The 27,366-nt window shown below is 46.9% G+C and overlaps 1 protein-coding gene across 4 annotated transcripts in view; it reads right to left on the reverse strand.

Annotated features, from left to right (window-relative positions):
- PIGU (phosphatidylinositol glycan anchor biosynthesis class U) overlaps nucleotides 1-27,366 on the reverse strand; it is a 125,091-nt gene that overhangs the window by 25,564 nt on the left and 72,161 nt on the right. For all 4 annotated transcript variants that reach the window (XM_030830853.2, XM_060284725.1, XM_030830850.2 and 1 more), the window contains 4 exons: nucleotides 19,922-20,076; nucleotides 18,157-18,300; nucleotides 15,289-15,413; nucleotides 8,461-8,603 (listed from right to left, as the gene is read on the reverse strand). In XM_030830853.2, the coding sequence (XP_030686713.1) occupies nucleotides 8,461-8,603; nucleotides 15,289-15,413; nucleotides 18,157-18,300; nucleotides 19,922-20,076 (567 nt within the window). The remainder of the gene's footprint in view (nucleotides 1-8,460; nucleotides 8,604-15,288; nucleotides 15,414-18,156; nucleotides 18,301-19,921; nucleotides 20,077-27,366) is intronic.

The raw sequence follows: 27,366 nt of genomic DNA on the forward strand, positions 1-27,366 counted from the left end.
CCGACTCCACACTCAGTTATGCGACCCCTGGCATGAAGTCACTTCCCACTGGCCTCCCCACCAAATGGGGTGGCATCTGCTCCAGCTCTGTGGCCCCAGACCCAGCATGGGGCTGGCGTCTTGGGAGCAGTTTGCTGATCCCTTCCCAGGGCTCAGTCAGACCACATTCCTCTCACTGGCAGCCATGAGGGCTCCAGGCTCCCCTCTGGGCCATGATGAAGATGAAGATTTATTTATTTTTTGACCCCACTGCACGGCTTGCGGGGTCTTAGTTTCCCGACTAGGGATCGAGCCCAGGCCCTGGCAGTGAAAGCGCCGTGTCCTAACCACTGGACCACCAGGGATTTCCCAGAAGATGAAGATTTAATGGGGCAGCTGATAAAAGGGTGGCAAGGGACAGATAGGGGTAGATCAAAAGTGGAATGAAATGGTCAGAACACACTCCACTACAGGGTGGGAGTGAGGAGAGCTGGAGAAACCAACATCTGAGGATCTGCCCTGGGCCGGGTCGCTTAACAAAAAGCACATCACTGAATCTTCACAACATCCTGGGGTAGGGCTCATAAGCCCCACTTCGAGATGAGCAAACTCAGAGGTTAGGGTCTTGCCCAGGGTCACCCAGGAGTAAGTGACCACGTTTAGGCTGCAGTGCCCATCCTGCCTGTGTGAGGCCCGGAGCCTAGCCCTTCCCTTGACCCCCACGCCCTTCTCAGGGGTCTGTACCCACACTGCCGAGTCCTGCTACAGCCCCATGCTCATGCTTCATATCCACTCTCTGTCACTTAGCCAAGGAGAGAGAGTTTCTTTCTTTTTTTTTTTTTTTTCTTTTTTTTGCGGTACATGGGCCTCTCACTGTTGTGGCCTCTCCCTTTGCGGAGCACAGGCTCCAGACACACAGGCCCAGCGGCCATGGCTCACGGGCCCAGCCGCTCCGCGGCATGTGGGATCTTCCCGGATCGGGGCACGAACCCGTGTCCCCTGCATCAGCAGGCAGACTCTCAACCACTGCGCCACCAGGGAAGCCCCGCGAGAGTTTCTTGAGAAAAGGCGAAACAAGTGTCTAAGACAACAGAGCTAGCAAGGCTGTTAATGCAGTGTGTCTAGAAGCCACAGGGCTCAGGATCGCAGCCACAGCCAACACTGGCCCCTGGGCTGCAGGGCCCTAGAGAAGCAGGTGCTGTCACCCCAGGAATGTCCCGGTTCCCCCGGTCTCTTGCTTGTGTTGGAGATGCTGACACTTGACAGTCAGCCCACGACTGGGAGAACTCACGTGGTTGTCACCACTGGCAATCAGAGTGCTGCATCCCCTGCCCTTGCTGCCTGGGATCTAGGAAACTGGGAGCAAGTGGGGCTGACGGCCAACTTGTGGAGCTGGATGGGGCTTTGGTGTGACCTGCCAACTCAGGCCTGAATGGACATGCATGGGAGGAGATGGTGGAGAAACAGACCTCCACTCTCTAGCTCTAAAGATGCAAAATAATAGGGAAATCACTAGATCTCAGCCTCAGGGTCTGGAAGGTCACAAAGTAAGATCATAGCTGGCTATGAAGGCAATTATCATCTAGGTGGCACTGTTCAATTCATACAAGTTTTCTCCACTCACTTCCATATTCCCCACTCACAACCACCCTTGTAGGCTGAGGAAACAGAGGCTACCAGCCCCTCTTACCAGGTTTAAACAGCCTCCTCCCTGTGCTCCAGATTCCAGCTCAAACCCCTGACCTCTTCCCCTCCTGGCAGATGGAGGTTTTCAGAGCATGAATCTTTATTGTTTTTTGGCAGCACTGTGCAGCAGGTGGGATCTCCGACCAGGGATGGAACCCGTGCCCCCTGCACTGGGAGCGCAGAGTCTTAACTACTGGACCGCCAGGGAAGTCCCAGAGCATGAATCTGATCTCAGGTGTCTTCACTTAAAACCGAAAGCTCAGCCTGGTCCTCAGCACAACGAGGCCCATGCCTGCCTTGTGGCTCTGACCACTGTTGTCCTAAAATGGCCTCACTCCCTATCAGGTGGCATGTGCCCGTCCTACAGAACTGCCTTACACAGCAGCACACTCACGGGCTCTCTCACCCCCAGGTCTTACCACCTAGAACCTGGTTCGACCCTACACACCCCTCAGGACTCCACTTAGAGGCTGCCTCCCCCTCCCGCCCCCCCAACCCCAAAGCTTCCGTAACCACCAGCTCTGAGCTCCCCAGGCTGAGTTTACCCCATTTATAGCACTGTCACGCTGCCCTGGCCCTGCCTGTTTCCTTTTCTTTCTCTCCCACAGATGGTGAGCTCCTTGGAAGCAGGACTGTGTCTCATTCACCCCTAGCAGAGTGCCTAGAAACCCGAATGAACTTTTTGGCCAACCCAATATTTGCAAATCCATAAATTAGGTCCAAGGAGTTATGTGACTCGCCTGAGATCCAGTGAGCTGGGCAGGGATGGGGCTGAGAGTCACTGTGGAGTTCGGGCCACTGAAGCCCAGGCCTTCCTGCTGGCCTTGACCCCCTGTGTTTAGCTCGGGCTTTTCACATCAGTCTTGCTGTGGGGGTAGGAGAGGGAGTGGGGAAGGGCCTGGGGGAATCAAGCTTGGGATGCTGAGTGCTGAGCTAAAAGTCTGAGGACGGGAGGGACAAAGGAATGAACTAAGACCTCGACAAAATGCCACCAGCTAAGAAAAGAAAAGCAAACATGCACATCCAGCTGGATGAGGACGAGGGTTCCAGCCTGGGCCACTGGCACCTCATGTCGGGAGGAACAAATCTTCCAGCTAGGGCCATACACAACCCACGGGGATGAACCTGAAATTAGCCCGTCTGTCCACAAATGCGTGCTCCACGCCACTGAATCACTAGCGATCTGCCCAACACGTCCCCACACATTTCCTCACTGGTCCCTTCCCAATAGTGACACACCAGGCTAATGGAAACGTAATTCCAGGAGACAGGACTGCGGTTTCCCTTGTGCTGGAGTGAATGAGCAAGTCCTGAGCGGGGCCCAACGTGCCAGAGGCTTGGTGCCAAGACCTCAGGGCAGAACAGCCAAAGCAGGGCCAGCCCAGTATCTATGGGTCTGCACCACAAGGACGGGGTCGGGAGTGAGGTGGCAGCAGCTTGTGCAGCGATCCAGGCCCTGCTGGGAAGGGCAGAGGGGAGCCACCAGGGAGTCTGTTTTGGATGCAGACATGAGCAGGAGTGGGGCTCTTGGGGCCTGGATGAGAGGGGAAGGGGGTTCTGGCTCTGACTCCCCAGGAATCCAGCAGGAGGACCTGCCACAGGCCCAGCTCTGACCAACGCAGAGACTGGAACTGGGAGGTCAGGGTGTATGTGCAATTTTGTGTGAGATCATTGGTTAGAAATTGTGGTTTCTGGTCATTCCTTTCTTCTGGGTGTTGGGGATACAGTCGTGAACAAGACAGGCCTGGGGGCTGCCCCAGTGGAACCCACAGTCTACTGAGAGGACACAAGAAACAGGGTATCAATAAACGCACCGCTCCGCAACTGCGTGACTTCCCAGCCTCAGCTGCTTCATTCGCATCTGAGATGATAATAGCAGTGCCTCCCTCAGAGGGCTGTTATGAGGATTAAGTCAATTCTTCATCATAATAAAAAAGGAAAACAGCTTGAAGGGCTGTCAGTAGGGGAGTAGCTACATCAGGCATGGTGAGTCCGCACATGCAGGACTGAAACAGGAAGGAGCTTCCTCTCATGTTCAAACAAGGAGAGATCATGAAGACGTTTCATTAAAAGGAAAAAAAGTCATACTTTCATCATGCTGCCAACAATAAAACACACACACAGATAAAACTCCTCCTCCATGAACAGACAAGGTCATGTCAACACACAAAGAAAGGTCCAGAAGGCTGGACAAGCACATGATCCAAAAGACTAAAGGGATCACATGGGCCTGGTCCCTAGTAAGCGTTCTTAAAACATGAGCCACTATTAATTATAAGTTTAGGGAAAGATTTCCTTATGTTACCTGTTATTATTTTGTTGTTTTTTTTTTGCGGTACGCGGGCCTCTCACTGTTGTGGCCTCTCCCGTTGTGGAGCACAGGCTCCGGACACGCAGGCTCAGCGGCCATGGCTCACGGGCCCAGCCGCTCCGTGGCATGTGGGATCTTCCCGGACCGGGGCACGAACCCGTGTCCCCTGCATCGCCAGGCGGACTCTCAACCACTGCGCCACCAGGAAAGCCCTACGTTACCTATTTTTAACTTGAATTAGGGTAAGTGGAACATTTTACCTTACTCTTAATAAAGCTAAATTTTAAACATTCCTTTTTGTTTACATCTAATCCTACATGACCATCATCTTTCTGCTGGTCTCTGACCTGCAGAAGAAAAGGGTTTAAAAAAAAAAAAAGAGATGAGGATTGTTCTCCTTCCCTTGGTTTCCAGGTCTGAATGTTTCCTTAGGAATTTGCTCTGGGTATTTGATGAGCACATTGCTCAAGCTACTTCCCATGTCAACATGTGTCAACATACAAATCCTCTTACCCCCCTGAGAGGTGGGGTTATCACCTGCAACCCTGAGAGGTTCAGTCACTTGCTGAAGGTCACGCAGTGACTGAGTGCGGGGGGACCGCAGTCAACCAATCCATCTAATCCCTCCTTCTCCTTCTCTCTCTCACATGTACGTGTGAGACACACACACCCTATGCATCTATGGGTGGTTTACTGTTGTCATTTCCTGGTTACTGACTCTCAGGCACAATTATAATTAGCAAATGATCTGTGCCACAAGCTGAAAAATATTTAATGGCCCCAGAGGAAGGATGGGGCCTAAGTCACTGGTTTACCTGCCACTGTCATTAATAATTACTGATGATTTTTTCTATTATGAAGCACAGAACTGACCGACTCAAACAGAGCAGGACATAAAATCTCCAGGCCGAGATGTTCTCTACATTCAGCTGCGGACGCAGCAATGATGGGCCTGACTCTGAACGCCTGCTAAAAATCTGTACTCATCTGATTCCCAGGACAGCTCTGATCTGTCTTGTCCAGGGAGGGGAGAATAAGGACCAGGTGACTAAAAGGCACCGCTGCAGCTAGAAGAGCTGAGAAGAGCAGGCTGTGGGACTGAGGACACACTCTGAATGCCACACATCTCACCGGAAGCAATGACTGTAGGTTAGATGGAAGCTGAGCTGGATTGGGCTGTGGATGACATGCAGGGGCTTCACTGGCCAAAGAGACCAGGTTCTGGCAGAAGTGAGAGAAAGGTTGGGGACAGAGCTGCCATCCCTTGACATTATCCAGTAGGGGTGACTTGGCCCCCATCCTGCCCATCTCCCCCCCTCTCCCCCTCCCCCTCTCTGAGTCTGGAAGGCTCAGCCCCTATTCCTCATCCCTATGGCTTCCTCTGACCACTCAACAGGGAAGGTGATCTTGTTGCCTCTGGGTTCCTCCAGCGGTTACACTCTGCACATTCATCACATGATGTTCTCCCTGGCTCTCTTTGGTTCATTCCACAAATATGTGCTAAACAACTGCTCTGTGCCAAGCACTGATCAGGTGGTTGGGGACCCTGCAGTGGGTAGGAGAGGTGGATCTCTGCCTTCGTGAAGCTCACAGGCTAGTGGGAGAGGCAGAGAGAGAAGCAGGTAAATGACGTGGGGTTGCAGATCAGGTAAGTACTGTGAAGGAAACAAACAGGAGGCCAAGAAAGAGGCCGTGGGGTGGGGAAACCCCAAAGAAGGTCTCTCTGGGGAGGTGACATTTAACTAAAATCCTAAATGTCTATTTGCTCTCTGTGGCTCCCAACAGGCCGCAGGGCTAGGGTAGTATAACCCTCATGATGAGGGGTGCTCTTCTAGCTCAGTTAATGCTCCAGGACGAGGATGTGACTCGAGTGACTGCCTTGGTGAGTAAGTGCCCCTCTCTGATATACCCCTTCAGTGATCTGGCAGCAGCAGCAGCAAAGCCCAAAGCCAGCAGTCCCAGAAAGCATTTGACCCAACAGAATTGTCTCTGGCTCAGAGCACAAAGCCGGACCCGAGCAGGCCGACGACACAGGTGTGCTGGATGTCTGAACAAACTTCCAGCTTATACACACCTGGCCTGCTGCCGGGAGGTCTGGAGGCTGGTATGACCTGTCTGAAGGGCAACTTGGCAAAATCTGCCAAAAGGTACAATGCTTATGCCCTCTGACCCAGCAAATCCCACCACCTGGAATCTATCTGAGAAAATACTGGCACGTGTATACGAGAGTATGTGGAGGGATATGCAGGGCTCTTCCGTTTATAATAGTGAAATCACCAGAAGCAACCTCAATGTCTATCAGTAGTGGCCTACCCAGTCGTAAAAATCATAGGACATCCTCCCACAGGAGGGATATCACAGAGCTGTTAAAAAACATGATCTCAAGGTGAGATCATTAAGTGAAAAACAGCAAGTCAAAGAACAGTACTTAGAGTGGGATGTCTTTGTGTTTGCTTATGGACTCAGCTGTCTGTAAACGCACAGAGGAAGTCTGCAAAGACACAGACCAAACTGATTCTAACGATCACATCTGCCCTAGGGTGGAAAGGGATGGCACCCAGGCGAATCTTTACTTTTCATTCCATATGCTTCTATTTTGTTTGACTTCTTTTCCCTGGCAATAATGAATTCATGTGTTATTTGTATGATTAAAAATACATTTAAAAGAGATTTTTGAAAAAGATAAAGGACAATGCCAAGAGATCAACCTGGTTTTTCTCTGTAGCTCAGTCACTAAAACCCTCCATCTACTTGGCCTCTGTACCCACCCCCATCCCCATCCCCCTTTTTCCAACAATTCAGTTTCTCCTGCCTTTTTTTTTTCTCCTGCCTTTGATGGCACCTGACAACTTGCAAACATCTCCCATGCCAATTTCAGAGAGCCTTTTCTCATAAAGGCAGCCCTAGGGAAAAAGCTGTTATCTGGCAAGTTCCATGGATACTTCATAATCACTGCAACTTGTACTCCTGACCCACACTCAACACTCATGACCTGACAGCAAGCTGTGTGGACTATTTCAGTGGAGCTCGCCAAGCTCCCCAGAGGCCCAGGGTAGGCCCAATGCCCTCACATGCCAGTCATCACTTTCAAAGGAAAAGTAAGGGGATTTCAGCAAGACAGAAGAGCCAGAACAACCTTTTGGATTTATTCAAGGTACTAAGTTGCACCCTGCAGATTTCTGTTTGCGTGGACACAGGTAGGAAGGGCTGAGCATCCGCCATCAGTAACCTGTGTGTGTGACAGCAGAACAGACCCCCTGGCCTGGTCCTATCCAGGCTACAGGGCCCTCCTCCATCTTTCTTTCTGCTGTACACAAACCAAGATAAATAGCTGGACTGGACATTAGTTGTCCAGAAATGTCCATGCAGGAAATACCAGACCCATCAGTCACTGCAAGAGCCCTAACTCCCTTCTTCTTTCCCAGCAGCTAACCTTGGAGGCAAGCATCTCCCTGGGGATTATTCACTGGCATCACTGGTCTTTCAGGCGAGCCTTGCTTCCCATCCCGTCCATTATGCACGGGAAATGCCAGGCTGTGCCAATGACAATTGAAATGGTAAACGGTACAAGTGATTCTCGTAAGACCTTGACTCAACAATTAGGACAGAGCGGACATGAGGGAACGCAGCACAGTGGATGAGGGGACTTCAGGGAAGTTTGCTAAACCACCTGCAACAGCATCTCTGGAGAGCTTGTTAAAAACACAAATTCCAATCATCGCGTCTGGGAGCAGGATCAGGGAATCTGCTTTTTTTTTTTTAACAAAGCCACGTGATTGTGACAGTCGTAACATAAGCACAGGATTTAAAACATATTAACAGAATCCACATTTTTTAACAAGCTACCCCCTGTGATTCTGATGCTGAGAACCACTGTTCTATGGCCCCAAGGGAGAGGCTCTCCCTGGACCAGAGGAAGGTCGGAGCTCCTTGCTGGTACTTCTCATTCTGGGACCCGCTCAGCCTCCTCTCCTGCTACTCCCAGCTGCACAGTTTCTGCTCCAGACGCGCCCAGCAGCTGGACCAAACTATTCCTCATCTCTCTGCCTTTGCTCCCGCTGCTGTGAAGTCTGGAAAGTCTCTCCTCCCCTTTGCCTGTCCCCCCCCCCCCCAGCCTTCGCACACTGCAGCCACTCCAGGGGCCACGCAGCTCAGGCGATCACAGAAAGGGGGTGGCCTCAGGAACTGAGTCTTCTTCTGAACTTGGTTCTTGCCTCCTCCAATGACCTTGGACAATCGACAACCTCTGTGAGCCCTGGTTCCCATTTGTAAAATACGGATAACACTGTCTCACAGGCTTGCTCTGAGAATTCAACGCAACAAACTTTAGCCAAATTCAGCTTCCCCTGCTGCTCTTACTGACCTACCTTCTCTATGGGACCTCATTCTCGTTCCAAAACCCTATTTGGCAGAACCCAGGGCCCAGGTCGAATGTCTGAGGCTACAAAATGAATCCCTGTCCCTGTGCTGCCCTTGACTCTTACCTGCCCAACGTTGAAGGTCAGTGTGATGGCATAAAAGAAATTGGAGTTGGCACTTCCTGCATAAATCCAGAGGTGCCACAGGACAGGGAAGAGGAGGGAGCAGATGATGATGATGCAGGCGAGGACGAATACGTTTCGCAGGACTGCAAAGACAGACGATGGTCAGTTAGCCCAGGGCTGACTCCCGCTGGGGCCCTTTCCTTGCAGTGACGGCCCTGCAGGACAGAGTGGCCCACGAAGAGCTTGGTGTAGCTCAAAGGCAGAACCCCCCGCCATCCCCTCCCCAACACACACAAACTCAGAGGTGCCAGGGCGCCAAGACGCAGACAGACCTCAGACCCGTGGCAATGGTTCCTCACACCCAGAGCTGGCGAGAGGTCCTAGATTTGGACTCTACCTCCCACTGTGGGCTCACGCTGTGAATGCCTCTGGGCACCACAAGGAGGCACTTCAGCAAGACACTGCCCTCTAACCCCCAATCCCGGGGTGTCCAAGAGTAGCTCCTCTCCTGTCCCCAAGCAGGGTGCTATCTGACCAGTGAATCATGGATGGAAATGGCAGCATGAACCTCTCGGTACCTCTATGGTGCCACAGCCCTGGGTCTTAGGAATACATTTTCCGTTCTCCTCAATTCACGTCTTAAGTCTCCTGCCCTGCTCTTCAAATGGCCCTCACTCTTCCTTAGACGATTTAAAAGTCTCTTTTTGACACCCTCCCTCTCTAAGCTCACCCTCTACCCCCGGAAGGAATGCGGAATCCCTCCAGGGAGAAGCTCCCCCTAACGCTCCAGGGAGGACCTGCTACACAGGGTGGTCCGTGGGCAGGCAGGCTGAGTTCCGCTGGGGGAAGGCAGCCTGATAGTGGGGCACAGCCTCGGCTTCAGAGAGACTTTGGTGAAAATTCCTGCTCTGCCACCAAGTTTCTCAGAGTCTCAGCTTCCCCATCTCTAAAATAGGGCTAAAATGCCTACTTCATGGGAGTGTTCCATGAACTAAACAAGTTGTGTGGAAAAGCTGGCACAGATGTATTACTGTGTGTTTTCCATTGCTATGGTAACAAATTACCACAAACTTAGTGGCTTAAACAATATAACTTATTATCTTACATTTTGGGAGGTCAGAAGTCCACAGACTCTGGTGGCTCTAGGGGAGAGTCCACTTGCTTGCCTGTGCAGCATGTAGGAGCTGCCTGCATTCGTGGCTCAGGACTCCCTCCATCTTCAACCAGCAATGTCGGATTAAGTCCTTCTCACGTTGTATCACTATGGCCTCCTCCTTTGCCTCCCTCTTCCACTTTTTTTTTTTTGGACTTCAGTTTTTAGAGCAGTTTTAGGTTCACAGCAAAACTGAGCAGAAGGTAAAGATTTCCCATATACCCACTGCCTCTACATCTTCCACTCTTAAAGGCCCTTGTGATTACACTGGGCCCACCTGGATAACCCAGGATAATCTCCCCATCTGAAGGCCCTTTTGTCATGTAAGGTGATATAGTCACAGGTTCTGGGGATTATGAGACGGATATCTTTGTGGGGGGCAAGGAGGGGACATTATTCTGCCTATCACACTGTACTTTTTTTTTTCCTTTTAATTCACTAGGGGATATCTGACAATAGGATTATATACTATTATTGTTTCTTTCTTTACACTTTATTATATTTTTAAATAAAATAATAAATATTATTTAAAATTAATTAATTAAAATAATATATTTTTTAAAAAATTACCACTTATAAAAAAAAACCTTAGGTCTGGTTCCCGGCAGGCACTTAGTGAATGGAAGTTCCCTTCCCCTCTCTGATCCTGACCTTCAGGAAATCCCTTCTCCCAAGTCAGAGTTTTGGGATATTTAAGAGATGGGGAAACCCCCGATCCTTAAGGCCTCTTGTCTCAGTTGTACAATGACTTGGTTGAAATGCTAAACTTGGGGTTCATGCATTGGAAAGGGGACTGGATTACAGACAAGGTTCTCAATTCTGGTTGTAAAATGAACTAACCTGGGGAGCCTCACCCAGACTAAGTACATCAGAGTCTATAGGGGTGGGGCCCAGGCATCCATATTGGTTTTTTAATTTTTTAATTTATTTTTGGTTGCCTTGGTTGTTTGTTGCTGAGTGCGGGCTTTCTCAAGTTGCAGCGAGCAGGGGGCCCTCTTCATTGTAGTGCACGAGCTTCTCATTGCAGCGGCTTCTCTTGTTGCAGAGTACAGGCTCTAGTCTCGTGGGCTTTAGTAGTTATGGCACGCGGGCTCAGTAGTTGCGGTGCATGGGTTTAGCTGCTCCGCAGCATGTGGGATCTTCCCGGACCAGGGATCGAACCCGAGTCCCCTGCAATGGCAGGCGGATTCTTAACCACTGTGCCACCAGGGAAGTACCCCATATTGGTTTCTAAAAGCTTCCCTGGTGATTCCAATATGCAGCCAAGGCTGTGAACCACTAGATTACAGCTGCAGACCTTTGCCAAATAAGAGGCCCATAATGGTCTGCAACAGAGACTTCACTGGTCAGCGTCACAGTGAGAGTAAGGAGAAGGTAGTTCAGAGTTCTTGTTAAAGCTGAATGTTTTCAACTTAAGCTTCATTCTTTCTTAAGAAATGATAGGTGTCTTGTTGCCTGTTGCTGTTGTTAAAAAGTATTTTCTTTTATGAAATGGGGATGAATGGCTAGTAGTTGACTGTTCTCATGTCTTCAGAAAAATAAAAAGTTGGCAACTCTGTCACCAGAATTTTTTGAAATGTTAGTGGTCCGTGAAATCCTACAATTTGGAAACATGGCTTGGAGGGCTTGCAAGGTCCTCTTTTCTGATCTGAAATTTCCACAATTCTGGGTTTTCAAAGCTGAGAGGTGAAAGCCCTGACTCAAGCCTTTCTGAGACCTGTCAGAAGCCTTGTCCTTGCTCCCAGAAACAGAGGTCTGGGAAAAGGGATGTGTGCACTGAGAATTATTATTATTGTTATTATTATTAAATAGTGTTACAACCTCAAGAAAGAACAGATCTATTTAACATTCCTCCACTCCAACATCACTATTTACATTTCTCAGTGGTTCTTTTTGATCCCCTGGAAATTATTTTGCTGAAAAGAATATACACTATTCCTAATATAAAACTCCTGTGGCCTGATAGTGCAGGGTAGGTCTTTGTTCCATGCCTCTAGCCACTCTGGATTTCAGACCAGGTGACAAGAAGGTGACCAAGTGCAGAGACTGAGAGAGGTTCACATGCAGCTCCTGGGTGCAATCACACAAAGCTGCGAAGATACATTCCCATGTGCCTGGAGGAACTGTCACCAGCATCCAGTTGGCTTCTGGCCTGTGGTGACCTTTGCAGGACTGGGGAGCTGCTACTCACTCTTGCTGGATGACAGGCCAGAGGATTACAGGTATATGCCAGAGCAGATGGAGCCAGGGACCTGGGGCACAGGACGGCTTGTTCCAGGCACCAGGAGGTGTCGGAGATGTCAGAGATGTCCAGGGCCTGATGAGATGCAACGGTTCACCCTTCATCAGACGTGCTAGGCCAGATGGAATCAGATTCCCCAAGTTCACTGGGTGACTTCATCGGATCTGTCGCTCCACCACTGACAAACTGAAACTTCAGGCAAGTCACTTTCCCTCTCTGAGCCTCAGGCATTCAGAAATAAAATTCCACTGAAAGAATCCGTGTCACTGAGAGGGGCACAGAGGGGATTTAGGGACTTCAAAGGACGTGGTGATGTTTCTTTTCTTAAACTAGGTGCTGGGTACATGGGAATTTATTGTATTATTACATTTTATAATTAATTTTTTGTTTGTTTGTTTGCGGTACACAGGCCTCTCACTGTTGTGGCCTCTCCCGTTGCGGAGCAGAGGCTCCGGACGCGCAGGCTCAGTGGCCATGGCTCACAGGCCCAGCCGCTCCGCAGCATGTGGGATCTTCCCAGACTGGGGCACGAACCCGTGTCCCCTGCATCGGCAGGCGGACTCTCAACCACTGCGCCACCAGGGAAGCCCCAATGAGTATTTTTAAATCAATATTCTTTTATCTTTATACAATAGTTTAATAAAAACAAAACATACACACTCACAAAATCCATCCCTTTGGTAACTGGCTCTTTGAGCTGGACCACTGCAGGCTGGCACAGGTTCTGCCAGCAGGCTGTTCCCTAACACCGCAATTGTGTGTCTGTATGATTCATCCTGGCCCCAAGCACCACAGAGTCCCGGTATCTGGGACCTGCACTCAGGGAAGGGCCCACGTGCCTCTTCTCCCCATTGAGCAGGACAGGAAAATAAAATGGTGAATGTGCGAGCAGGCATGCTGGCACTGGTAACTCATGTTTAAACTGAATTCTTAACCACATTAAAAGTCTGAATATATTCAACCTAGGCGTAAAGACTTCATAAAATCTCCACTCACATGTCCACAGGACCAGGCTGAAGATGCTCCCACATGAATGTAATGACTCACAGCTGTCATGCCCCAAACAGACACTCCAAGCCTGAATATTCTCTGCTGCAGGAGCTGCACCTCCAGGGGTGGCAGCCAACCCTCTCTGCAGGACTTTCAGACAAGCTGAACTTGCCCAGCCAGCCAGCAACAGCATCTACTAGCTCATCCAGGTTTCCAGAAACCCCATCCTTATTTTTTTGTGCCTCATCATCCCAGAGAGCATAAAATAGTTCATTTCAAGTTTTGAAACATATGTTTACTTCAGTGACTCTGAATGACTGACTACTGAGCCTGAAGCTTTGATGATGAAACTATGCAGCAGACCCCTCTGTGTAATTATTACTACTAATAATAAATGTGATGCTATTTACATTTATTTTTTCTCAAACTTAAAACACTCATGAAAGATATTCCCTCTATCTGACAGATGAAATAACGGGAGGCTCAGAAAGGTTAAATAACTTGCTAGTAATGGGAAAGCCAGGATGCAGACTCAAGGTGGTCTGGCTCCAGACTGTGTTCAGCAATATGGGATGAAAGATCTTACCGGGCGCAGATGCCCTGTGTGGGAGAGACAGCTAAAAAGGACTCTGTCTTGGGGGAAAGAGAATCAACATCCCCAAGACCCACCCTGTCACAAACTGGGGTATGTTCACATGTCTTGTGCTCTTGTGACTTGCCAAGCTGACTCTGAGCCCACTGGACCGGGTGATTCTTGTCTGTGCAATGAGGATGCCACAGACAGAAGATGCTACTTCCTGCTTCCAGTCTGGTCATCTGGTCACTGCCCCACCAGGCGTCACCTGGAGGAGCAGCCTGGCTTGTCCTGCCCACTCACCTGTTTACCTGTGCTCAGAGGCCAACTCCTACAGACAGGTTTCTTTCTAGCAGCTGGTCAGTTTCACTTCCTGGTTGACACCCAGCAGCCCCAAAACAACAACAAAGACTCACTGCCTCTGAAGCCTACCCTCCCCGAGTTCATTCCTGATACTTTGCTGTGCAAGGAAAGTTCAACAGCTCCCTTCCTGTTTTAGAGAATCAAGGGGTGTTGGGTCACTGGCACTGCCTCTTTATTAGGGAGGTTTAAAAAACCCATCCACAGGGCTTCCCTGGTGGCTCAGTGGTTGAGAGTCCGCCTGCCGATGCAGGGGACACGGGTTCGTGCCCCGGTCCGGGAAGATCCCACATGCCACGGAGCGGCTGGGCCCGTGAGCCGTGGCCGCTGAGCCTGCGCGTCCGGAGCCTGTGCTCCGCAATGGGAGAGGCCACACCAGTGAGAGGCCCACGTACCGCAAAAAAAAAAAAAAAAAAAAAAAAAACCTGATAACTAATAAGGACCTACTGTATAGCACAGGGAACTCTACTCAATACTCTGTAATGGCCTATATGGGAAAAGAATCTTAAAAAAAAGAGTGGATATATGTATAAATGATTCACTTTGCTGTACAACTGAAACTAACACAATATTGTAAATCAACTATACTCCAATAAAAATTATATATATATAAAAAAAACCCATCCACAAACATTTGTTGAGCTGTTCTGTGTGTCAGGTTTAATCCTGGGTGCTGGGGACACAGAGGCAAGTGAGTCATGAGCCTACCCTCAGGGAGCCCACAAACACTGAAAAGAACCCACACAGAGGGCAAAGAGCCCGACTCAGGGAAACACTAGGAAATACTAGAAAGCACAACCAGATCACTGCTAGGCCGTCTTCTGAGGAAGGGATGGTTAGAGCTTTAAAGGGGTCTTCACGGCAGGTCGGAAGTCTAGTATTCCCCATCTGTCTTCTATGGACCTTTCAGTGCAGCACTGGGAAAGGGTAAGCCAAGGCCTAGTGCCACACTGTCCAACACGATAACCACTAGCCATGTGTGGCTTCGTAAATTTAATTTAAATTAAAAATTCCATTTCTCAGTCACACTAGTGGTTACTCTGTTGGACTGTGCAGACATAGGGCATTTCTATCATCACAGAAAGCCCTAGTGGACAGTGCTGGCTGGAGGATCACACATCTGGATTCCAATGCCAGCCCTTCTATACTACTTACCAGTCATGTGACCTTGAACAAGTGGCTCTACCTTTCTGTACCTCAGTTTTTTCTTCTGCAAATGGGGATACTTTCCTCAAAGTCTGGTGTGAAGATAAAATGAGCTAATGCAAGTAACACCCTTAGAATCACAGTGACCAGGTACACAGCACTCAATAAATGCTAGTATTATTATCACTAGTCCATAGCATCTAGGAGGCAGATATTGTGCCTCATGTCACTGTCTCTGTCTTGGTGCTGCCAGCACAGCAGATGCCCAGCAAATGCCTATCAATTCCTTTTTCCCTGGCTGTTTTCATCCGGGGCTAGGTGACACAAATCTGCCACCAGGGGGTGAGAGGTGGGAGTACTCACATCTGTAGAGATGGTTCCACACAGGGAAGAAGGCCATGTAGAGGGCCACATCCCCCACTGTCGGGTAGGACTTGAAGATGGAGATGATGGCAATCTGGATAAACATGAAGAAGATAGGGTGCTCCCTGGGTAAGACAGGGCAGACAGACAGAGAGAGGAAGATCGGTCAGGGACCAGGCCCAGCCCAGAGACTCCTGACCCCATCCCTGAAACCCAAAAATACTCTCCAGGGGACTTCATGGAGGCATTGGCTCTACTACCCACAAGACACGGGGCCGGGCCAAGCAGCAGAGCAGAAAACTGCAGGGACCCAGAGATGCCCAGAGGTGGTGAGAAGAGCCCAGCAAACACTAGAGAAAGAGCCCACAGAGATGTTTCAATCAAGCCCCACCCCTGCCAGCTCTGGGCCTTCTGCCAGGAGCCGCCGAGGAAGAGAACACATGAAGTCAGCGCCCTTTATTACTGGGCTTAAATGACTGCTTGTCAGAGTTATCAGGCAGCCACCCATGCCAGAGGCCCCTCTAACACTGCACCCAGGGCAGGAGGTGCCTCCTTGCTGATGCTTTGTTTCTCTGACAACAGGGTCAGTGGGGACTACAGATCTTTAGCTATGATGAGCTTCTTTCCAGAAAGAGAACTGACAGCTGCATGCAGCTTTTCGCTCTTAAGGGCTGGAATTGGAGTTCTTGTTACCTTAAACTAGTAACACTGCCTACCATTTCCTGAACCCTCACTTGTGCAAAGTTCTGTGCTAGGCCCTTTTCTTGCATCATTACATGTGATCCTCACTATACCTCAACTACCCCTCTAGATAGGCAATGCTGTCACCACATTTGCAGCTGAGGAAATCAGGTTCAGAGAAGATAAGAGAGTCTGTAAGTGATGGAGCTGTTTGTCTCTAGAACCCCTAAGCACCACCAGTGCTATTCTCCTGAGTGCCCAGCAGGATCACAGCTCTGATCAAGGAGGATGAGACAGAACTCAATCTCCTGTGCTCCTCCGAGAACTGACCAAGTGCTGAAGGGAAGCCAACAGGAAGAAGCGAGCTGTGCACCCTGCTCAGCTACACCTAAACAACATGCACGTGGCCTACTTCCGCACAGGACCTGGATATCCAGCTCATGAAGGTTTTCTTCAGGTTAATGGCATGGCATTCTCCTCTTGCAGGTCAAAGGTCAGGGTGACTCAATGGGTGTAAATCTGAGATGTGGAGACAAACGTGTACACACCCAAACACTATATAGCAAATGACTCAGAAACTCAGCTTGGCAAAGTCACGCAGTCCTGTAGCCTCTAGGAAGGGTCCAGCTACCTCAGTGAGCATCTTCCTAAAGCTAATCCAAGTCACTGGCTCTGGGCTTCTTAGGTAGCTGGTAACAGCTGCACCATTCCTATGAAAAAGCTAATGACAATGTAGTGCCAAAAAACATGGAGACCAGAACCCCCTGCAACAGTGCCTGGGGAGAGGCGCCCTGGAGGGCCTGTTCTCACAAAGCTGGCACTGCAGAGGCCAGAGTGGAACTTCATATCCAGGCACAGGAGGGCAGCTGCAGAGGAGGTCAGGTATCTTCATATCTTCTGTCCCCACAACTCTGAGGTCCTGGCCGGGGTTGGGTGGAGGGGAGGGTGTCACAAGATGGTGGTGCTACTGTCTACCCAGGAGCTGTCTGTGGCCTTTCACGTGCCAACAACAGAAGCTGCTGGAGAGCTGGCTACACAGAGTGAGGAAAGGTGCTCCGGGCTCCCTGCTTCTCTCAGCCCAGTGGCTGGGCCTGACCAGAACAAGGGCAGGAAATGTGGACCACAGACAGCTGGAGAGCTTGGCTGAGTAAGGCTGCCAGGATTCTGGAGCCTGCCGGGCCAAGGAAGAATGGTTTTCTGTCAGATACCAGGCCAAGGCTATGTCATGGGAAGGAAACATCGACTCTGAGCTTTTATAGACTAGGAACCATGTGCATTGGTTCACTGGCCATGGAGAATGGCAGGAAGGTTTGAGCAGAGAACTCAAGCTCTTAAAATCTAAATCAAACTCTTCCAGCCTCCCTGGACCACACAGGCATATCTATGCCTGTTGGTGCCTGTTTTCCCTTCTCTGAAGCTAGGATAATAGAACCATTTCTGGGACCTACTATAAGTGATCTCTCTCAGGAGCCTGGCATGGTGCAGGGGACTGAGCATAGATTCTGGAGCCAAGCAAACCTGGGTCTGAATCCCTGCTCCATGCTTACTGACTGCGTGACCCTGGGAAAATTGTTCCACCTCTCTGAACGGCAATTTCCTCAACTATAAAATGGAAGTGATAATAACATAATGCCTACCTCCAAGAGTTGCTGGAAGGGTTAGGCATGAATATTGTCAAAAAGCCTAGAAAGGTGGGATGGACAACACATGTTAGCCCTCTTACACTGCAGAAGAGAGCTTTATAGGCAACCCTTTTGAGGGAAACTGATCAGATGATTAAACAGAGCTGCAGGTAGCCAGCCTCCCGACTAATACATCCTGAGTCCCTTTGAGCAAACTGTCACTGGGATGCTGATGAACACCCAAAAAGATCCACTTTTTCCAAGGATACCTTCCACACCCCAACACTGCTCTTGTTTAGAACAGTGACTGGGCTCAGCAGCAATGTGGGTTCAAGTCCCCCAAACTGAGGCCAGGGGAAATATAGGGCTCCAAAGCACTGTCTCTGCACCCTGTACTCACGTGAGATTCTACTGCTGCGTGCAGCCCAGCCACTGAAGCGACTGAGGGCAGGGTTCCCTGGGCAAAAATGGCACAAACCTGATAGCAGATGTTCCCAGTTTGAAGGGCACCTGTAAAGCTACAAATGACTCTGTGGACAAAAAACCAGCAGGTCCAACCACTTACTTTAGCTTAATGGCTAAGGGGATGGTGTAGAAGAAGACGTTGATCTGAAACACACATACGAAGAAGAGGCTGAAGTGCTCAAACATCTCTGCAAAGAAGTACCAGAAGAGGCCAATGTTTGGAGTAAGATCTGGAACGGAAAGTCTGGAATAAAGATAAAAAAGGGAGAGAAAAAACACAGAGAAGTTATGAATGATCTGCTTTGACCTGGTTTTCTCCTGAAGGCTTTGGTCGCTGCTGGGCAGTCAAGGATGACTTTGTCTCCACAGAGATCAGGATGTGAGGGGCTCTCCAGGCAACCGGGATATACGTAATTAACAAAAACAAGGGGCAGAGACACAGAGAATAATAACCCGTAAAAAATATTGCCTGAACCAAACTCTGGCATGCATCAAAGAGCTGAGACAAGGCAGGGATTCGTGCTAGAAATCAAAAGACCAGCCCCTCTTTTACTGCCCAAGATATATGTGCTCAAAACCAGGAGATGCCCAGCACTGTAGCAAAAGAGGAATGGGTTTGAAATAAACAATACCTATTTTGAGCATTCTAAAGACTTGTCTGGAAGACAAGGTCAAAGATCCTGTTCCTGCCCATTCTTGTTCCACATGCCCACAGCAGGAGCCAGAAGACTGAGTGCCTGACACTGCAGTGAGACGTCTAGGGGCCCGAGGAACCACTGCCAGGTTCTGGCTAGGATCCCAGACCTTGTTTGAGAAATAAGGGTTTAACTGGAAAACATTTTGTCTGGTTATATCAGATAAAGATTGGCTGCAATTCTGGCCGTTCTAAAAATTTTACATTACATTAAAAAATATATAAGGGGTTGAAAATGATGTCAATTCACAATTTTAAAAGTACAACAAGTGAAGCATGGAAAGGGAGAGAGAGGCAATAGTTCATGGTCAGGTTTCTCTGACGAAGGCCTCCACCCAGGGCAAGTCTTTGCTTCCTGCTGTAACTACATTTCCTTTTCTGTGAAATGAGGTAAAGAACACAATCTGTGGACCAGCAGAAAACTAGGAAAAGTTATTCATCGGCGTTATAGACTCTTATCTGAGGCAGAGCATGAAAAGCTGAAGGTTACTAAGTCATTGTTAGGCTCAGCCAGGATTTAACACAAATAAGCAGCCCAGAATCCCAAAGGGGAGCCTGCCACAGATCCCTTTCCCACCCTGGCAGGTTTAAGTGTCTATCACCTACTGAGCTGTGAGTTCCTTCAGGCTTGGGCAGTTACCTTCCTCAGCATATCACAGACAGAATATGTGGAAATGCCTGCAGAATTCATCCTGCAAACCCTTTTTGATTTTCTCAAAAAGTCTGACATATTTTATTGGCTTTATTTTAAAACTGCTGGAGACCCTCTTGCAATAGAGGAATACATCCATTACTGTTTCGGATTGAATCAAAACCTCCCAGTCAGAGGCTGGTAGTTGCTTTGGATGTTCCCAGAGAGTGTTCTTTAATCGCACTAGATCAAACCAGTGGTCCTCAAAGAGTGTTCCCTGGACTGGCAGCAAGAGCATCACCTGAAAATTTATTAGAAATGCAAATTCTGGGGTCCCTACTCCAGACTTACTTAATCAGAACCTCTGGAGGTGAAGACCAGCAATCTGGGTGTTGAAGCCCTGCAGGTGATTCTGATGCACACTAAAGTTTGAGGACCACTGCTCTAGATGCTGCCTGTGCTTGCTTGCCCTCTGATTCCAGGTGGAGCTGTGAAAACTAAATTAGCTTCCAGAGGTTTTCTAATGAGGTCATTACTTACATGAAGCCATAGACTGCAGGGATGAAATCCCAGGAACTGAGAAGGAAGAAGGAGAGGCAAACAATTACCACCAGGCTTCCCAAGTACATCGTAGCATACTCCCAAGAGAAGATCCAGAAGGCTTTGCTCTTCACTTTCACGGGTATGTATTGCCGCTGGGAGAGAAGGCAGAATGGTACATTTAAGGATCTCAAGGACAAACAGCAGTTATCAGACTAAACTTCAAGATCCCTCCTGGAAAACACAGGACACAGAATAGGTGAAAATCAAAGGATTGAAAATATATGCTAGGTAAACACTAACCAAAAGAAAATTAGTTTGGTTATTGTTACCAGATAAAATAGACTTTAATGTAAAACGTAATGCAGAGATAAAGATGTTCTATCATGATAAAACGTTCATCAGAAAGATATTACAGCTCTAAACTTGCAGGTACCTAATAACATAGTCTCAAGGTATATAAAACAAACTTGGACAGAGCTACAAAGGAAAAAATACACAAATCCATCATCAGTGGATAACTACTAGATCTAATAGACAAAAATCAGTAATGAAGTAGAAATATGAATAACACACTTCATGAATTTATTCACAAAAGATCTTAAAAAACAAATACACTCGGGCTTCCCTGGTGGCACAGTGGTTAAGAATCCGCCTGCCAATGCTGGGGACATGGGTTTGATCCCTGGTCCGGGAAGATCCCACATGCCGCGGAGCAACTAAGCCTGTGCGCCAAAACTACTGAGCCTGTGCTCTAGAGCCTGTGAGCCATAACTATGGAGCCCGTGTGTCACAACTACTGAGCCTGTGCTCTAGAGCCCACGAGCCACAACTACTGAGCCCCTGTGCCACAGCTACTGAAGCCCACTCACCTAGAGCCCTGCTCTGCAACAAGAGAATCCATCACAATGAGAAGGCCACGTACTGCAACGAAGAGTAGCCCCCATTCGCTGCAACCAGAGAAAAGCCCGCGCACAGCAATGAAGACCCAACTCAGCCAAAAACAATAAATAAAATAAAATAACAAAATAAACAAATTTATATAATATAAAAAGACAAATACACTTATAAAACAGTGTACCTGGAGGATTCACATTCATTTAAAACATTTTGGGGGATTTATAAAAACTGACCACATACCTGAATCAGGCCATAAAGCAATATCAACAGACTTTAAGGAATCTGTATCATAGAGACCTCATGCTCTGACCATAATGAAATTTCTCAAAATCTTTAATAAAAAGATAACCTATAAATACATTAGGAAAGTGTTAAACACTTTTGCAAATAACTCAGGAGTCAAAGAAGGAATGATAACAGATAGCTTTGATGTTAGAAATTAATGGCTGGGACTTCCCTGGTGGCGCAGTGGTTGGGAGTCCTCCTGCCAATGCAGGGGACACGGGTTTGAGCCCTGGTCAGGGAAGATCCCACATGCCGTGGAGCAACTAAGCCCGTGCACCACAACTACTGAGCCTGCACTCTAGAGCCCGTAAGCCACAACTGCTGAGCCCGTGTGCTGCAACTATTGAGGCCTGCGTGCCAGGAGCCTGTGCTCTGCAACAGGAGAGGCCACCGCAATGGGAAGCCTGCACACTGCAACAAAGAGTAGCCCCTGCTCACCACAACCGGAGAAAACCCATGCACAGCAATGAAGACCCAAAGCAGCCAAAAATAAATTTAAAAAAAAGTTATTAAAAAAAAGAAATTAATGGTTATAAGAGAATTCCCTGGCAGTCCAGTGGTTAGGACTCCGTGATTCCACTGCTGGGGGCCTGGGTTTGATCCCTGATTGGGGAACTAAGATCCCGCAAGCAACGCAGCACAGCCAAAAAAAAAGAAAGAAATTAATGGTTATGAAAATACCTTATATCACTATTCAGGTAATACAGATAAAACAGTACTCTGAGGGAAACATACAACCATATTAACCATATTTGAATGGAAGGCTGAAAATAAATAAACATCCTTTTTAAGATATTAGAAAAAGAACAGAATACACTTCAAAAAAAGGAAGGAAATAATAAAAGTAAGAGTAGAATCTGTGGAAACAGAAAACAAAGTTATAACACAGGCACACCCCATTTTACTGCACTTTGCTTTATTGTACTTCACAGATACTGTGTTTTTCACAAACTGGAGGTTTGTGGCAACCCTAAGGGCACAATTTTTCCAAAAGCATTTGATCACTTCATATCTCTGTGTCACATTTTGGTAATTCTTGCAATATTTCAAACTTTTTCATTATTATTGTTATGGTGACCCGTGATCAGTGATCTTTGATGTTACTATTGTAATTGCCTTGGTAAACCATGAACTGCATCCATACAAGACAGCGAACAATTGATAAAATGTGTGTGCTCTGACTGCTCTATTGATCCACTGTTCCCCTGTCTCTCTCCCTCTCCTCAGGCCTCCCGATTCCCTGAGACATAACAATATTAAAATTAGGCCAACTAATAACCCTACAGTGGCCTCTAAGTGTTCAAATCAAAGGAAGTGTTGCATACTTCTCACTTTAAATCAAAAGTTAGAAATAGGCTAGCCTGAACCAAGATGGCGGAGTAGAAGGACGTGCTCTCACTCCCTCTTGCGAGAACACCAGAATCACAACTAGCTGCTGGACAATCATCGACAGGGAGACACTGGAATACCAAAAAAGATACCCCACATCCAAAGACAAAGGAGAAGCCACAATGAGATGGTAGGAGGGGCGCAATCACAGCAAAACCAAATCCCATAACTGCTGGGTGGGTGACTCACAGACTGGAGAACACTTATAGCACAGAAGCCCACCCACTGTAGTGAAGGTTCTGAGCCCCAAGTCAGGCTTCCCCACCTGGGGGTCTGGCAATGGGAGAAGGAATTCCTAGAGAATCAGACTTTGAAGGCTAGTGGGATTTGATTGCAGGACTTCAACAGGACTGGAGGAAACAGAGACTCCACTCTTGGAGGGCACACACAAAGTAGTGTGCACATCGGGATCCAGGAGGGAAGGAGCAGTGACCCCAGGAGAGACTGAACCACACCTACCTGCTGGTGTTGGAGGGTCTCCTGCAGAGGCGGGGGGTGGCTGTGGCTCACCGTGGTGACAAGAACACTGGCAGCAGAAGTTCTGGGAAGTACTCCTTGGCGTGAGCCCTCCCAGAGTCTGCCATTAGCCCTACCAAAGAGCCCAGGGAGGCTCCAGTGTTGGGTTACCTCAGGCCAAACAACAAACAGGGAGGGAACCCAGTCCCACCCATCAGCAGTCAAGCAGATTAAAGTTTTACTGAGCTCCGCCCACCAGAGCAACACCCAGCTCTACCCACCACCAGTCCCTCCCACCAGGAAACCTGCACAAGCCTCTTAGATAGCCTTATCCACCAGAGAGCAGACAGCAGAAGCAAGAAGAACTACAATCCTGCAGCCTGTGGAACAAAAACCACATTCACAGAAAGATAGACAAGATGAAAAGGCAGAGGGCTATGTACCAGATGAAGGAACAAGATAACACCCCAGAAAAACAACTAAATGAAGTGGAGATAGGCAACCTTCCAGAAAAAGAATTCAGAAAAATGATAGTGAAGATGATCCAGGACCTTGGAAAAAGAATGGAGGCAAAGATCGAGAAGATGCAAGAAACGTTTAACAAAGACCTAGAAGAATTAAAGAACAAACAAACAGAGATGAACAATACAATAACTGAAATGAAAACTACACTAGAAGGAATCAATAGCAGAATAACTGAGGCAGAAGAACGGATAAGTGACCTGGAAGACAGAATGGTGGAATTCACTGCTGCGGAACAGAATAAAGAAAACAGAATGAAAAGAAATGAAGACAGCCTAAGAGACCTCTGGGACAACATTAAATGCAACAACATTTGCATTATAGGGGTCCCAGAAGGAGAAGAGAGAGAGAAAGGACCAGAGAAAATATTTGAAGAGATTATAGTCGAAAATTTCCCTAACATCAGAAACGAAATAGCCACCCAAGTCCAGGAAGCGCAGCGAGTCCCATACAGGATAAAAACAAGGAGAAACATGCCGAGACACATAGTAATCAAATTGGCAAAAATTAAAGACAAAGAAAAATTATTGAAAGCAGCAAGGGAAAACGAAAACGACAAATAACATACAAGGGAACTCCCATAAGGTTAACAGCTGATTTCTCAGCAGAAATTCTACAAGCCAGAAGGGAGTGGCATGATATATTTAAAGTGATGAAAGGGAAGAACCTACAACCAAGATTACTCTACCCAGCAAGGATCTTATTCAGATTCGATGGAGAGGTCAAAAGCGTTACAGACAAGCAAAACCGAAGAGAATTCAGCACCACCAAACCAGCTTACAACAAATGCTAAAGGAACTTCTCTAAGTTGGAGACACAAGAGAAGAAAAGGACCTACAAAAACAAACCCAAAACAATTAAGAAAATGGATATAGGGACGTACATATCGATAATTACCTTAAACGTGAATGGATTAAATGCTCCAAGCAAAAGACACAGGCTTGCTGAATGGATACAAAAACAAGACCTATATATATGCTGTCTATAAGAGACCCACTTCAGACCTAGGGACACATACAGACTGAAAGTGAGGGGATGGAAAAAGATATTGCATGCAAATGGAAATCAAAAGAAATCTGGAGTAGCAATACTCATATCAGATAAAATAAACTTTAAAATAAAGAATGTTACAAGAGACAAGGAAGGACACTACATAATGATCAAGGGATCAATCCAAGAAGACGATATAACAATTATAAATATATATGCACCCAACATAGGAGCACCTCAATACATAAGGCAACTGCTAACAGCTGTAAAAGAGGAAATCAACAGTAGCACAATAACAGTGGGGGACTTTAACACCTCACTTACACCAATGGAGAGATCATCCAAAATGAAAATAAATAAGGAAACAGAAGCTTTAAATAACACAATAGGCCAGATAGACTTAATTGATATTTATAGGACATTCCATCCAAAAACAGCAGATTACACTTTCTTCTCAAGTGCACACAGAACATTCTCCAGGATAGATCACATCTTGGGTCACAAATCAAGCCTCAGTAAATTTAAGAAAATTGAAATCATATCAAGCATCTTTTCTAACCACAACGTTATGAAATTAGAAATCAATTACAGGGGGGAAAAAAAGTAAAAAACACCAACCCATGGAGGCTAAACAATATGTTACTAAATAACCAGATCATTGTAGAAATCAAAAAATACCTAGAGGGCTTCCCTGGTGGCGCAGTGGTTCAGAGTACACCTGCTGATGCAGGGGACACGGGTTTGCGCCCTGGTCCGGGAAGATCCCACATGCCACAGAGCGGCTGGGCCCGTGAGCCATGGCCGCTGAGCCTGCGTGTCTGGAGCCTGTGCTCTGCAACGGGAGAGGCCACAGCAGTGAGAGGCCCGTGTACCGCAAAAAAAAAAAACAAAAAAAACCTAGAGACAAATGACAATGAAAACACAACATCCAAAACCTGTGGGGCACAGCAAAAGCAGTTCTAAGAGGGAAGTTTATAGCAATTACAAGCCTACATCAAGAACAAGAAAAATCTCACATAAACAACCTAACCTTACACCTAAACGAACTAGAGAGAGAAGAACAAACAAAACCCAAAGTTAGCAGAAGGAAAAAATCATAAAGATCAGAGCAGAAATAAATGATATAGAAACAAAGAAAACAATAGCAAAGATCAATAAAACTAAAAGCTGGTTCTTTGAGAAGATAAAAGAAATTGATAAACCATTCGCCAGACTCATCAAGAAAAAGAGGGAGAGGACTCAAATCAATAAAATTAGAAATGAAAAACGAGAAGTTACAACAGACACTGCAGAAATACAAAGCATCCTAAAAGACTACTACAAGCAATTCTATGCCAATAAAATGGACAACCTGGAAGAAATGGACAAATTCTTATAATCTTCCAAGACTGAAACAGGAAGAAACAGAAAATATCAACAGACCAATCACAAGTAATAAAATTGAAACTGTGATTAAAAATCTTCCAACAAATAAAAGTCCAGGACCAGATGGCTTCACAGGTGAATTCTACCAAACATTTAGAGAAGAGCTAACACTCATCCTTCTCAAACTCTTCCCAAAAATTGCAGAGGAAGGAACACTCCCAAACTCATATTATCAGGCCACCATCACCCTGATACCAAAACCAGACAAAGATACTATAAAAAAAAATTATAGACCAATATCACTGATGAATATAGATGCAAAAATCCTCAACAAAATACTAGCAAACAGAATCCAACAGCACATCAAAAGGATCATACACCATGATCAAGTGGGATTTATCCCAGAGATGCAAGGATTCTTCAATATATGCAAATCAATCAATGTGATATACCATATTAACAAATTGAAGAATAAAAACCATATGATCATCTAAATAGATGCAGAAAAAGCTTTTGACAAAATTCAACATCCATTTATGATAAACACTCTCCAGAAAGTGGGCATAGAGGGAACCTACCTCAACATAATAAAAGCTATATATGACAAACCCACAGCAAGCATCATTCTCAATGGTGAAACACTGAAAGCATTTCCTCTAAGGTCAGGAACAAGACAAGGATGTCCAGTCTCACCACTATTATTCAACATAGTTTTGGAAGTCCCAGCCACGGCAATCAAAGAAGAAAAAGAAATACAAATTGGAAACGAAGGAGTAAAACTATCACTGTTTGCAGATGACATGATACTATACATAGAGAATCCTAAGGATGCCACCAGAAAACTACTAGAGCTCATCAATGAATTTGGTAAAGTTGCAGTATGCAAAATTAATGCACAGAAATCTCTTGCATTCCTATACACTAACAATGAAAAATGTGAAAGAGAAATTAAGGAAACACTCCCATTTACCATTGCAACAAAAAGAATAAAATACCTAGGAATAAACCTACCTAAGGAGACAAAAGACCTGTATGCAGAAAACTATAAGACACTGACGAAAGAAATTAAAGATGAAACAAACAGATGGAGAGATATACCATGTTCTTGGATTGGAACAATCAATATTGTGAAAATGACTCTATTACCCAAAGCAATCTACAGATTCAATGCAATCCCTATCAAACTACCAATGGCATTTCTTACAGAACTAGAACAAAAAATCTTAAAATTTGTATGGAGACACAGAAGACCCGAATAGCCAAAGCTGTCTTGAGGGAAAAAGCGGAGCTGGAGGAATCAGACTCCCTGACTTCAGACTATACTACAAAGCTACAGTAATCAAGACAATATGGTACTGGCACAGAAACAGAAACATAGATCAATGGAACAAGATAGAAAGCCCAGAGATAAACCCACACACTTATGGTCAACTAATCTATGACAAAGGGGCAAGGATATACAATGGAGAAAAGACAGTCTTTTCAATAAGTGGTGCTGGGAAAACTGGACAGCTATATGTAAAAGAATGAAATTAGAA

The sequence above is a fragment of the Globicephala melas genome, chromosome 15 (genome assembly GCF_963455315.2).
Source record: "Globicephala melas chromosome 15, mGloMel1.2, whole genome shotgun sequence".
Taxonomy (NCBI): Eukaryota; Metazoa; Chordata; class Mammalia; order Artiodactyla; family Delphinidae; genus Globicephala; species Globicephala melas.